Genomic DNA, 15,199 nt, shown 5'->3' with positions numbered 1-15,199 from the left:
GGAGAGGATATATTCAGCAAGAGCAAAAATTATCAATAAATACTTTGTCAATAGGATAGTCACTTACATTTTACTGGTCACGCACCAGTTGTTCCTTTTGCAGCACTTCCTCAAATTGATCAAAACAGGAACCCTTCCATGATGCTAGAATATACATGTTACACTCTCGTGTCTTTATTATACGGTACTGCACTACACCCTTTGATGAGGATTTGTTGTGCAAATATGTATCTATATCATTTTTCTTACGTACCGTAAATGTGCGGCTGCCATTTCATCATAGGGAGGTTCCATTACATCCTGACATTTTTGCTCTGGATTCAGCACCTGCAATGAATGAAATAAAACAAAGCTGGCTTGTAAGCATGCGACATGCCTGGGATTTTTCACTCAGGTGGAGATAAACTTCTCCCTCATCATCCACAATAAACTTTCTTTTGTTTAAAAACATCTCCATGAACCCCCGCAAATGCAAAGAATAGACAAGAACGGTACATGGTAAAGAGCCTACCAACGCCAGGCTGAACAGTTCACGTTTTGTATCCCACTGATAGGCCAGATTGGATTTGGACCTGAACCAAAATCTAATCGACTTGTTCTTGTCACTGACTCAATTCATCCACCAAATTTTATCACAAGTCGTCCACAACTTTTAGAAATATTGTGCTATATATCGTTTTTGGCCCAACCACTCAATGGAGAAGAATCATTAAAAATAAAATAAAAGATAATAACTAGTATCCAGATCCGTATTTAAATCTTCACCAAAATCTAATAATTTTGGCCTTGTCACATACCCAACCTCTCCATCAAATTTTGTCCGAATCCATGCACAACGTTTTGTGACATCCTGTACACAGACAAACAAACAGCAAAGACAGGGGTGAAAACATAACCTCCATCCACCTTTGGTGGCAGAGGTAAATATGACATTGAAAAATAATAATAACAAGAAAGATGTCATGCATAGCACCATACTTGTGAAATCCAAATAAACATTAGTTGTCATTGAAACAGCAATTTGGCAATTTCGAAAATTTGACTGATTAAGTGTTTTACATTATTAAACAACATATTATGCCTAAGGCTCACTCCCCTTATTCTTCTCATTTCTCAGGCCCAAATCTCAGGCTCACCTCCCACTCGGTTCCGCCAATTCTGTCGCCCCCCCTCCCACTCAAGTTTGCCAAAACACAGGCCCCCCTCCCACTCAGGTATGCCAAATCTCATTAAATGTACAAATGTATTAAATGTACACCACATACAAGGCTTTCATCCGCAGCTCGATGGAATACTGTTCTCCCCTCTGGGCCGGTGCTCCTGCCTCACACCGAGCTCGGCTTCACGCTGTTGAAACCAAAGCTTTCAGAATTATTGGAATCTCCCGCGATGAAGCTATCTCTGAGGGCCTTTCACTCACCGCAGGCAGGTAGGTGGTCTTTCTGTCTTCTACCGACTCCTCTCCGGCCTTGCACCCCCAGCTCTCTCTGTGCTCTGTCCCCCAAATATTCCTACAGGTCGCACAAGATCTGCCAGCAACCCTCTGATGGTTAAACTGCCGAAATCTCGGCTCTCTGCTCACCTTCACTCTTTCATTCCTCTTTTCTCCCGCCTCTGGAACAAACTCCCTCACTCCCTTCAATCCCACTCCTCCCTCCAGGTCTTTAAAACAGCTGTTCACCACCATCTCTTATCTTCCCCCATCCAAAACCTTGATCTTTTCTACCCCCGCTAATTCACCCCAGATCCACCTTGTTTGAAATTCCAACTTCTTTCCTGGAAGTCCTGGCAGTGTCCATATGTTTTATACCTCTCCCACCGCCCCCTTCCCATGCACCCCCCCCCAAAGCCCTCGCCCTCTCTCAGATCTCTCCATGTCTCCATGTCTCTCGGTCCCTGCTCTCAAATGTTGTGTTTGTGTCCTTCCCCCTCTCTCCCCATCTTGTCTACCGCTCCCGATGTTATATGTTTTATGTGTCGGTTTGTCTTTCTGTGTGATTAATGTTCGCTCTTTCACGAGCCTCGATCTTGTATACAAAAAAAAAAAAAAAAAAAAAAAAAAATCCGAAATTATGCACAAAAAAGCCATGGGATCGATCATGCATTTCGTTTTCCAAAATCATAAAATTGTGGGACGCTCAACCTTGGGATTCCCATTTCACATCCATCAGAGGGACGGCACACGCATTGATGAATCGCCCTGCCTGTGAAACCCTGGGTGACCAGGGTGACAGTTCATAGCCGGGTCGGCATTCGAACACCGGCTCGACAGCTGAAAGGTGAGAGTGCATAATTCGAGACCATCTGGTCAAACCAACACACCACTCAACTCAACACACCACTTTATTATCCCCTGCACGCACTGGCGTCACTAGGGCGGTGTGGGGGTGCGGACCGCACCGGGTGACACTAACAGAGGGGGTGAAACCAAAATTTTGCAGTGTCAAGGCTTTCCGATCTTGCGATATTATCAATTGAAAGCGAGTTGGCGAAAGGCATTGATTTCGATGAAGTGATTCACAAGTTCGCAGGTTTGAAGGCCAGGAAAGGAAAGTTCTGAATTCGTTGAGATGTTCACTAAGTGCTGAAATGCTTGTATATTTGTTCCTGTTAATTTTTATGGTATTATTTCATTTATGAGTATATTTCCATATGCATTTGTCTACAAGTTCTACATTATTTGGGCCGTTATTGATTATGCAAACCTAATCCATTAATGTGTCTCATGTAACAATAAAGTTTAACGTTAAAATCAACGTAATTTTGATGTAGTTCTTAAACGTTTTTACTTCGAATTCTGTTGTTTTCTTACCGAATTTTCACTTTAACCACATGAAACTATGTAAATGTAAATACATTTAGGCTGTGCGTATGATATTGTAATTTAAAGCTGTAATTTTAATTTTGCTAGTTGTTTATTTCACTACTATTGCCATTACATTCAGTGATTATACGGGAATTACGATTTACGAGTAACATTAGTACAAAAACATTACTAAGGATTCTGTATGGTCTGGTATGGGAGGAGGTCCATGTAGTCAGGTTCACTATGTTTTTTCGTTCAAATTTTTGGAGATGAGCAAAACTGCACATTTTTTGGAATATTTAGAGCATGAGGAATCCAAAAATTAATGTTCGCATTTGCGTGGACACCTTTGCGAAAATGACACTCAGGACAGTGATGAAGATCTGTAAAAGCATATTCCTGAATGGTATAGACCTAGTAGATCCTGTGTATAGGACTTATCGTTCAATCTGATACTAACAAGGCTGCTTTCTTGCTTTATAAACCCATACCTATAATTCAAAGGACTTGCAATATCATGTATTATGTAATACAGTTATATCACAAATATAAAGACAATGGTTTTCAATTACCTTTGTTTGTTGCTTTTCTATAATCCTGAGCACTATTTTGAGGATTTTATTGGATTCCTTGACCCAGAAAACATAGGATTAGCATATTTATTTAAGTTTCTAGGTTGATTAGAAGCCGAGATCGTGCAAAATATGTATTTTATGGCAGCCATTTTGAAAATCCAAAATCTGTGTCTGTGCAAATGCCAACATTGATTTTCGGATTCTCCATGCTCTGATGATTCCAAAAATGTACAGGTTTGCTAATCTCCCAAAATTTTGAACGAAATTATATTTGTTAACATAGTGCACCTGACTAATGGGGAGGGGGGGGGGGGGGGGTGACACCATGAGTTACCGCACTGGGTGACACCAACCCCAGTGACACCACTGCATGCACGCATAGAAAACCATCCCTGCAATGTATGGAAAGACAATACAACGCACAACACACGACACTCAATACATCAACACAACACACATCATAACTCTCCAGCCCTTCATTTTGATATCCTTCGATTATGCTATTCACTCCAGCGAAATAAATAAAGCATTTTATGTGTAATTTCTGTTTTGCCCAGATTTCTCGCACCAATAAACACATTATTTTATTTTGGCAGTGTATAATGCTACCGATCGCTCCCAAAAATAATAAAACAAATACCCCGATGTACACAGATTAAGCATAAACATGCATACTGCTTCTGTGCATATACAGTCACGTGAAAAAGTAAGTACACCCCATGTAAAGTTGTAACTTTTTCAACATATTTCAACATACAGCTATTTGATCTTCATTTCAACAATATTGATAGATAAAGGTGATATAATATAACAAATATCAAGAAACATTTACATTTTGAAGTCCATTGTATAATTTAAATAAACATAAATGCAAATTTCGCATGTGGAAAAAGTAAGTACACCCTTGGCTCTAATAGGTGGCATTGCCCCCTTTGGCAGAAACAACCTCAAGTAGGCGTTTCTTTTAACTGTCTACCAGTCTCTGACATCGGCTGGGAGAAATTTTTGCCCACTCCTCCATGCAGAATTCTTTCAGCTGTGCGATGTTTGAGGGGTTTCTTGCATGCACAGCTCGTTTCAATTCCCACCACAACATCTCGATGGGATTTAGATCCGGGCTTTGACTTGGCCATTCCACAACCCTCCATTTCTTTCTTTTCAGCCATTCCTTGGTGGATTTACTGGTATGTTTAGGGTCATTGTCATGTCGCAAGGGCCACCTTCGTTTGAGCTTCAACTTTCCGACAGATGGCCTCACATTATCCTCAAGCACCCTCTGGTACAATGAAGAATTCATAGTGGATTCTATGATGGTGAGGTGCCCAGGCCCTAATGCAGCAAAGCTGCCCTAAACCATAATATTTCGACCACCATGCTTTACAGTTGGTATCAGGTTCATGTGGTCAAATGCTGTCTTTGGTTTTCGCCAAACATATCTTCTGGTACTGTGGCCAAATAGCTCTACCTTTGACTCATCTGTCCAGAGCACCTTGTTCCAGAAGTGTTGGTCTTTGCCTAGGTGTTCATTGGCAAACTTTAGTCTTGCCCTGATGTTCTTTCTGGACAGCAAAGGTTTCCTCCTGGCACACCTCCCATGTAGATCAAATTTGTGCAGCCTCTTTCTAATGGTAGACTTGTGCACTTTGACATCAACAGTGGCAAGCAAGACCTGTAGGTCCCGTGATGACATTCTGGGGTTCTTGGAGACTTCTTTCAGCATCTTGTGGTCTGCTCTCGGGCTGAACTTGCTGGGGCGGCCTGGCCTGAACAACTTGGCTGTTGTTTGGAATCTTCTCCACTTGTAGGTGATCTTCTGGACAGTCGATTGATTGATTTCAAATTGTTTGGAGATCTTTTTAAATCCCTTCCCAGACTCGTAGGCATCTGTAACCTTCTTTCTGAAGGCCTCAGAGAGCTCTTTTGATCTCGGCATGGTGACGCCGCACACTTCAACAACAAAGAGCAAACCAAACTAAATGTCTGAGGTTTAAATAAGACAGGTTCCTCCAAGATCCTCTCTAACGATGCTCTGATCATTTGCACCTGAGCTGGTGCACCTGATTCTAATTTTAGGTGTTTGAAGTGATAAATGTAGGGGTGTACTTACTTTTTACACATGCAAAATTTGCATTTATGTTTATTTAAATTATACAATGGACTACAAAATGTAAATGTTTCATGATATTTGTTATATTATATCACCTTTATCTATCAATATTGTTGAAATGAAGATCAAATAGCTGTATGTTGAAATATGTTGAAAAAGTCAAAACTTTCCATAGGGTGTACTTACTTTTTCACGTGACTGTGTGTGTGTGTGTGTGTGTGTGTGTGTGTGTGTGTGTGTGTGTGTGTGTGTGTGTGTGTGTGTGTGTGTGTATGTATATATATATATATATATATATATATATATATATATATATATATATATATATATATATATATATATATATATATATATATATATATTATTTATTTGGAGAATGCATATGGGTCAGTGTCGCATGCCTTAATCAGGTATGCCATGAATTTCTTTTGGGTGCCATGGAGATTCATGAATTTTTTGATGGCATATTATGATTAGTTTTGGATGCGGTTTGCGACACAGTCCTATGTTAAACAGAGTGGCAGAAGTTGGAAGTGGGGATCCCGATGGGATGTACCATCTCTCCTATTTTGTTTGTGCTGGTTATGGAGTTGTTGTTACGTGCGGTGAGTGGACATGGGAAAGAAGTCGAGCTAGCCCCTGGTCAGAGTTTGCCAGCAATGTTTGCATTCATGGATGACCTGACAGTTGTCCAACAGTCCGCTGATGCAGCAGTAAAGGTACTGTGACGACTGGAAAGGTTGATCCGGTGGGAAAGAATGGGATTTAAAGCAAGAAAGTCGAGGAGCGTGGTTGTGAGACGAGGAGTGATGGAGAACATGCACCGGTTTGAGCTTGCAGGGGAGGTGACATGTCATGACATGACAATCTTCATTGACAGAAACCCATGTGAAGAGTTTGGGAAGATGGTATACAGTGGAGTTTAACGATGTGGGAAGGGTGGGAAGGGTGGTTCCACGCTGTTTGACGAACATTGCCTTTTATGGTCAGGGTGGAAAACTCCAGTTTCCCTTGACATCATTAACCAAGGAGTTTAAGCTGGTGAGGGTGCGGGAGTTCATGATGTTGTGGGATTCAAGTGATTCAGTGGTAAAGAATGCTCTCCCAGAGAAGAAAGGAAGTCGGAAATGGATGCAAGAGCAGAGGTGGATGAGATGGAGGATTGGTTGCAACAGGAGGAGGTCATGGGGATGGTACAGCACGGGAAGCATGGCTTGGGGTGGATGAAGCATTGAGTGATAGGGAAAGGCATGTGTGAAAGAGAGGAGGAAGATGGTTGAGAGGGAGGTGACAAGAAAGGAGGAGGAGGGGAGATATGTGAAAGCAGTAGGACAGGCACAGCAAGGTGCTTGGACTATGTGGGAAGGTGTGCAGGTGAGGACATTGAAGTGGCAAGAGATTTGAAGGATGGAGCCAATATTGTTGAATTTCCTGTTGCGGGCAACGTATGATGTGCTTCCGTCACCAGTAAACTTGAGATTGTGGGGGTTGTTGCAGGAGGAGAGATGTTATTTGTGTGGAGGTGTGGGAACGGTGCAGCATGCACGATCAGGTGCTGGCGGTGGTGGTGCAGATGGTGCAACAAGAGGTGCTGAGGTCGAGAGAAAGAAGAGTGGAGAAGGAGACCGATGGGGGAGAGGTGTGGTTTGTCAAAGAGGGCCAAGTGGTAAGAGGTGGAAAGAGGAGGAGGTGGAAAGCAAGAGGGCTGTCAGATGTTTGTGATTGGCAGGTGGTGGCAGACCTAAAGCCACAATTGGTATTCCCAGAGGAGATCTGTGTGACAAGGTTGCGGCCTGACATTGTCATCTGGTCAGGTGCAACAAGACAGGTCATCTTAGGGGAATTGTCTGTGCCTTGGGAAGGGAACATGGAGGAGGTGCACGAGAGGAAGAGAGGAAAGTACAGTGAGCTGGAGGCAGAGGGTTGGGAGAAGGGTTGGCAAGTTTCATGTCAGCCATTTGAGGTGGGGTGTAGAGGGTATATTGGCAATTCCTTTTCTGCATTTCTTGATCGGCTTGGAGTTTGTGGGACAGAGAGAAGGAGGATATGTGACAGATTGGGCCACGTTGCCTTGAAAGGCTCACTTTGGATATGGAGGAAGTTTATGGAGGCACGTCGAACGGTGTAGGTTGAGGTTGTGGGGGGTGGTTCATTTCAGTCTAAAGGGGTAGTGACTGAGCACTGAAGAGAAATGGAGATGTGTGAAAGGTGTGTGTGTGTGTGGTGTGTGTGTGTGTGTGTGTGTGTGTGTGTGTGTGTGTGTGTGTGTGTGTGTGTGTGTGTGTGTGTGTGTGTGTGTGTGTGTGGGGCATGAATGTGTTTTTGTTTGAGTGGTGCATGTTGTAAGGGTGGTAGTCGGTTGTTTTTTGGTGTGTGAGTGAGTGGATGAGGGGCTGTTGATTCTGGGAGTGGAGGCAGTTTTGCTGTTGTAGTCTGTGTTCTCACTGGCTGGGGGTGGCGGTATGTACACATCCGGGTGTAGCTGCTGCATGTGGAGGCGTATGTGCCCCTGCTGGCCCACCTCAGCTGACCTTATCGAGATGATGCTGAGGACCTCGACTGAGGACCCGGTCAGTGAGGCACACTTGTGGCCAGGTGCGTTTTGAAATTATATACGAGTTGTAAATTTATTGCAATTGAAATTATAAATTATATATATTGCATAATCTCAAAACTGCAGAAAAGTACACTTTCATCTCGTATCTGAGGCCACAGAAGCTTAAACGTATTGTACACCGCAACTTTCCTATGCCATCTCCAGGCATTGCAAATCGTCATTGCTGGGCACCGAAGGGGGCTCGGCAGTGACGCACGCTGAAAGGGAGTACTCAGTTTTTACTCTGGTTGTTTGTTTGTTTGTTTGTTTGCTTGTCCGGGCGATATCTCAGCCATCCTTTGAGCTAGGAAGCTGAAATTTTGGCACAATACTGAGCAAGTCCTTTGTCAAAAACCGTATTTTTTGTTTTTTGATTAATCAATTAATTGAGGAGTTATTTAATTATTAGCGATTAATTAAGTACTTATTTAATTAATTAAATGTCCTTTCTCTTCTGACCATTAACTCAGGCACCTTTTGAGTTAGGAAGCTGATATTTGGACATGCCAATGACCAGGCGATTTGGCTGCAAAGGCTATTTTTGATTTATTAATTAATCAATTAATCGATTAATTATTTAATTATTCGATTAATGACAAAAAAATTTTTTTTTGAAAGTTACACATTCTGATGAAATGGTGGTGGTTTAGGTGTTCTCTGACTGAATTGATTAATAAAAAATTTTTTTTAATGATTACTTATTTATTTTCATTATTAATCATTTATTTATTTTCTTTCTCATTTGGCCAATATCTCAGGCACCTTTTGAGCTCGGAAGCTAATATTTGGACATGAGTGACCAAGTGATGTGGCTATCAAGGATACTTTTGATTTATTGATTGATCAATTAATCAATTAATCGATTAATTATTTAATTATTCGATTAATTACTAAAAAAAAAAAAAAAAAAAATCCGTTACAGATTCTGATTAAATGGTGGTGGTTTATGTGTTCTGTGACCGAATTGATTAATAATTTAATTTTTTCATGATTATTATTTCGTTATTTTCATTATTAATCATTTATTTATTTTCTTTCTCATTTGGCCAATATCTCAGGCACCTTTTGAGCTGGGAAGCTAATATTTGGACATGAGTGACCAAGTGATGTAGCTATCAAGGATATTTTTGATTTATTGATTAATCATTTAATCGATTAATTATTTATTGATTAATCGATTAATTATTTCTTGATGAATCAATTAATAATTTAATTTTTTATTAATGACTTATTTAATTAAATTTCTAAAAGATACATCTTCGGATGAAGCACTAGTGGTTTAGTTATGCGATTAGCCAATTGATTAAGAAAATATTTTGTGATAATGTTTTATTGATTTGAATTATACAATTAATCAATCAATTAGTGTACACCTCTCCCTCCCAATGCAGCCTCAATGAGCTGCACTGCGGTATTGCCGGGCGCCGGAGGTGCCCCGGCAATGCCGCGCTGTAGGATATTTAATTATTTGGCATGGGGGCGGTGTACTTTGAATGTATCTGTACTCGTTTGCAATTACATTTGCCCAAATAACAATCCAAATAAAACGACTTAATGACTTTCAGTCACCCATTCACCATAACTCCTTTTTGTTCAGTGTTTACCGTAATGGCTTATGGGGCAGTGTATTAGCAAATATCTGTCTCTTCCATCTCAAATTTATCATGTACAAGCTGATGCTCCAAGTACGAAATGAAACCACACAATAAGATCTTGAAAGCATTTATGAGTGCTGTCAGCTATACCTGCAAGCGAACATTGGCCACGTGTGGATGATTGAAGGAAAGTAGTTCAGCACATTGCACGCCATTCCTGCTGTCAATAGCCTCGGAAAGCTGAAGGGATTGAAAGACGTTGCAAAGCAATCAGGTGAATAAGCCCAGACAAAATAAGGACACAAATATGTAAACCTAGAGTGTGTTCCATTACCAATCAGCTTGTCGAGCGTTCGCCTTGTGGCTTAAGCTCTCCAACGAAACGGTTGATTAGGAACGGCAGGCTTGGCGAACGATGGCAAGCTGATTGGAAATGGAACACACCCCAGAAGAGAATGCAGCTCAATATCCACACCGATCTCGTTTTCGATTCCGACACATTGCTTTCCGTCTTACCAGCTTGAGGTATTGGTTGAGCGTGAAGTGCGCCATTAGATCGTATATTTACACCATGGCATGAGCCTGAGGCTTGAAGTTGAATGAAGCGTCTGTGGAAGAGGCGAACACTGCTTGACACTTCACTTCGTCAATTCCCTCCGATTGTGCACGGACTAAAGGTTTAATACACCAATACCAATACTGTACTGCACTGTACCGATATCAAAAAGTAACGTGCCATCCGAGCTGCCACTCGTTCACCACATTCAATTGAAGTTTACTTCCAATTCCATTTTGTTTCCATTATATCGCACGTGGGAATTCATCTTTAGAAGAATATGATTCGAAAAACGCAAACGCTTCATTTTTCAGTTAGAACAGAATCTCTCGTGGGTTTATATACCGCGATTGGCACTATTTCAGCACCACCAGCTACACTGCAAAACAACTTGATATTTAGAACAAAGTAAAATAGTCAAAATCAAGTCTACAAAATCTTTGAAAAAGCTAAACTCATGAAGAATCTATGCAAACAGATTCACAGACTGATAGAGAGAGAGATGATCGATCAAAAGGAAACAGAGACAGGAGACAAAGACAACCTGGATGAGTAGATGAGAGGCAGAAACAAAAGTGACAAGAGGGGATCAACAAGAGTGCAGTAGATCAGAGTGCATGGGTGGGTATTATATGTGAGAAAGCATGCCGGTGTCTATGGAGGGAGGGACATGAGAGAATCGTTACAGGAACGTGTACAGTAGTTGCTCGAAAACCTTTGCTGAGAAGAGGCAATAAAGGGAGTTAGGGGAGAGGTAAAGTCAGCAAAAGTTATCAGGCAGGTACACCTTTAATGAGACCACTTTGTGCTTGTAATGCGCAACACTTGTCCTTTCAGCTTGGTCATTCACAAGATCTCTACTGGATCATCCGGGCTTTCCTCCTCATCCTTTCTATTGTCAACACTCAACAGTACCTGTTTCGCGTATTCTCCTCAGTCCTGGAGACACAACTCCTACTCTGACTATACTGGAGCATGAAGTTGCATGGAGTAGCCTTCGCTTTCTAAAACTTTAATTTCAATATGCTTATCATGTGATATTTCCTTCCCATGACCCACATTATTCACCAAAATAAGATGAATGTACCACACGTGGCCATGCTACAGTTTCTTGTCACAGATACTAACGGGTGCCACAGTCATTCCGGGAAACAAGATGAGGAAGAGGGACAGAGGGAGGAGAGAAGAGGATGGGGGCGTGCTCGCGACCCCTTGTTCACCCGCAAATAAGCTGGCGGGCATGCGTGGGTCCAGATATGGGGGAGGGGTGGGGAGAGGGCTAGAAGGTGTAATTTAAAGTGTTTTGCAAGGTGCAGCCTGAATGTGTGTAGCATTAGATTAAATGACTTGAGATGCAATAATCAGTGAGCCCTGAAAACGGTGCTTTGCATTAACTGCTTGTGCGTTCAAAGGGAACAAGGTAGAATAGAGACAGTAAGAGAAACATCCCGTAAATTAGTGTTTCGACAACACGCCCGGGAACTCTCCGCTGGATTGGTTTGTCTGCCTGTCACTGGACCTCGCTCGCTCACGCTTGCACTCCACCAGCCACCAGCTCGTTCTTAACAACAACAGCTGGCTATCGCAGGTTCCTGGACAGGTGCCATTATGGACTCTGGTCCTGGTTTTGTAGCTCCATTCTACTCTCCACCACAGCCGGATATTGCATGATCCTCTTCCCTTCCCATTGGACCTGTCTGTGATCCAGCTCACGCCATTGGATGTTCGGAGCTTGGTTGCACGCCTGCTGATGAAGTGTGCCTCGAGGTGTTTTTTTCCATCCTCAGGCCGCAGAGCGCTATTCCACATTTCCAAGAAACGCGCTTTCGTTGCCTTTTCTCTCCATTGCTCAGGCCTTTCTGCGCTGTCTGGCGCGCCTTATACGATCATTCCTTTCATGAAAAGTGGCTTGATGTTCATGCAAAGTGTCTTGTAAAGTGTCTGTGCGTGTGTGTGTGTGTGTGTGTGTGTGTGTGTGTGTTTATGCACTATAGAGATGTGGAGAGGGATTGAGAGAGATAGGGATTGAGGTAGAGGGAAAGAGAGAGGGAGAGAGAGAGATAGACAGAGAGTTAGATCGAGAAGAGAAGAGTCACAATGGGATTTGATTCTTATACAAACACAACGTATATTCCCTTTTCTACTGAACACAGGAGGGGGTTGGGAGGGGGGGAACTGACTGCAGAATATACCACTTATATGTTGGCTAATGACACTCCACTAACTGTGCTTGGGGAAGCCAGATTGTATTTGGAGCCCACAAGTGCCATATGCCACATGGACATATTGTGATTCACCCTCCAATCATAACCAGGAAGCTTCATCGTTGTATGAACTGCATATACTGTTGTGGAAATGACTACCAGAGGCTAACGTTGCACAGGATCCTTTAGTTATATCCTGCAGTAAATGTAATAGAGTCAGTGTGAGGAAAATAATTGTGATATTTGATATGCGTCGCTATATGCCAGACAGATTGTCCACCCTCCCTAGTGTGTGTCTAAAACTGCAATCCCTTGAAAACCTTATTTGATGTTCTACCCTCTGTAATCTGTTGTTTATGTGCTTTAAATTGTGTCTGGGTTGGTCATCAGCCCACAGTTTAGGCTGTAAAGCTGCACTCCAACCAGCCTAAGAGAGGGGGAGGATCGTCCCAAAGTGAAAAGGAACTGAATCACTTCACTGTGATGCCATTTGACTTATTTTACGCCCCGAATACCCTCGAGAGATTGATGGAGCGTGTACTGTATGGCATGACTTGGCAATCGTGCTTGTTATACAGACTTGGCATTTAATATGGAATATTCTTTTTTTCTTGACTTGGGTTTACTTTCTGAACTCGGTATATCAATCTGGTGAGTTTCTTTTACACTTTGGTGATTTATTTGTTAAAAGAACCATGTCACTGATTGTCTGTCGCAGCAAGAAGTCAACAACAGGATTATATCACAGGTGGCATGGCAAAATGTACGGACAGGTGCATTTGATGATTGGCTTCACAGTCGGGTATACAAGGGTTGTTGCGTTCTGTATTAGTGGAAAACAACTGCTGCACGTCTCCAAAAGTTATTGCCGCTTCCTCTGGAGATGGTCCGTCAACTCGACAATGCTGTTTTTTGTTTTGTTTTGTTTTTGTATACTGAATCTAGGCTCGTGAAAGAGCTGACATTTACTTCACAAACAAATCAACCAGACAAACAAAATATATAAAAAGAGGGAGCAGAAGACAAGAGAAGGGGAAGCACACAAACACTTGAGAGCACACAACATTTAAGAGCAGGGAGTTGTGTGGGAGGGAGAGGGCTTGGGGGGAGGAGGCATGGGAAGGGGGGGGAGGGTGGGAGAAGTATAAAACACAAGGACACCACGGCTTACAGGACAGAAGTTGGTATTTCAAAAAAGTGGAATTGGGGTGAAATAAGTGGGGATAGAAAAGATCAAGGTTTTGTTTTGAATGGGGGAAGATAAGAGATGGTGGTGAACAGCTGTTTTAAAGACCTGGAGGGTGGAGTGGGATTGAAGAGAGTGAGGGAGTTTGTTCCAGAGGTGGGAGAAAAGAGGAATGAAGGAGTGAAGGTGAGCAGAGAGTCTTGATTTTGGCAGTTTAACCATAAGAGGGTTGCAGGCAGATCTTGCGCGACCTGTAGGAATATTTGCGGGACAGAGCCCAGAGAGAGCTGGGGGGGGGGGGCAAGGCCAGAGAGGAGTCGGTAGAAGACGGAAAGACCACCAACCTGCCTGCGGTGAGTGAGTGAGAAACCCTTGGAGTTAGCTTCATCGCGGGAGATTCCAATGATTCTGAATGCTTTGGTTTCAACAGCGTGAAGACGAGCTAGGTGTGAGGCAGGAGCACCAGCCCAGAGGGGAGAGCAGTTTGTCATGGAGTGGTGTCTTTACGAAATTACGGCATGAAACAGCGTGCTATTGCTCGGCAGTATGGCATCACTCAAGGTCAGGTGTCAAAGATCCTGAAACGAAATGCTCAGAGGGGTGTCCCTACTCCAATACCGAGGCCAGGACGTCCCCGCAGAACCACAAGGAGGGATGATCGCCAGCTGCACCGGTTAGTCCGCAATGGCTGTACCAAGTCAGCTAATCGGCTTAGGGCTGAGTGGCAGCAACTGACAAATGTGCCTGTATCCAGAAGGCTAGTCAACCAACGACTGGTTCAAGCAGGCTATCGTGCCAGGCGTCCCCTGAGAAAACCAAGCCTGACCAGACAACACCGCCAGCGCCGATTGCAGTGGGCCAGAGATCACCGTCAATGGCAGCCAGGACACTGGAATCACGTGATCTTCAGTGACGAGTCTAGATTTCTTGTCTATCGTCAAGATGGCCACGTCCAAGTGCGCAGACAAGTGCATGAAGCCTACAACAAAGATTGTATAGTGCCAAGAGTCCAAGCTGGAGGTGGTGGGGTGACCGTTTGGGCTGCTTTTCATGGAGGGGGAAAAACTGACCTGGTTGTTCTGAATGGAAACCTGAACCAGTTCAAGTACAGGACCATTCTGGAAGAAACATTGCTTCCATTTGCTCGTGCAGCCTATCGAGGAAACTTTGTCTTCCAAGATGACAATGCACGGCCTCATCGTGCTCGCATGATCCAACACTTTCTTGCTGACCGTGGCATAGAGCATATGGAGTGGCCTGCCATGTCCCCGGATATGAATCCGATAGAGAACTTGTGGGCAGAATTAACGCGTCAAATCGACCACTTGGACCAGCAGCCGACCTCTGTGCATGAATTGCAACAGGCTATTGTCACTGCATGGCAAGCGATTCCTGTCCAAACCTTGGCAAATCTCGTGAACAGCATGCCTCAACGTGTACGTGCTCTCCTGAATGCTCGTGGGGGTTACACGAAGTATTGAACTGTAATTTTACTGTCCGTAATCCCAGTCGTAATTTAACTTTTGTTTTTGTTTCAATTTTGTTTTGGCTAATGTGCAAAATAAAGAGATACT

At 43.0% G+C, this 15,199-nt stretch overlaps 1 protein-coding gene across 3 annotated transcripts in view; it reads right to left on the bottom strand.

Annotated features, from left to right (window-relative positions):
- PCID2 (PCI domain containing 2) overlaps nt 1-10,441 on the bottom strand; it is a 56,141-nt gene extending 45,700 nt beyond the window's left edge. The window contains exons 1-4 of one of the 3 annotated variants that reach the window (XM_078783261.1): nt 10,395-10,441; nt 10,196-10,287; nt 9,830-9,919; nt 254-327 (exon numbers count right to left, since the gene is read on the bottom strand). In XM_078783261.1, the coding sequence (XP_078639387.1) occupies nt 254-327; nt 9,830-9,919; nt 10,196-10,231 (200 nt within the window). In that variant the 5' untranslated portion in view covers nt 10,232-10,287; nt 10,395-10,441. Of the gene's footprint in view, nt 1-253; nt 328-9,829; nt 9,920-10,195 lie in introns of all 3 variants that reach the window. The other 2 variants (XM_068124438.2, XM_068124439.2) reach the window with 2 other exon arrangements.
- Between the last annotated feature and the right edge of the window lie 4,758 nt (nt 10,442-15,199).

This window comes from Myxine glutinosa, chromosome 8 (genome assembly GCF_964187855.1).
Source record: "Myxine glutinosa chromosome 8, kmMyxGlut1.1, whole genome shotgun sequence".
NCBI classification, from domain to species: Eukaryota; Metazoa; Chordata; class Myxini; order Myxiniformes; family Myxinidae; genus Myxine; species Myxine glutinosa.
This window is presented reverse-complemented; position numbering and strand designations above follow the sequence as displayed.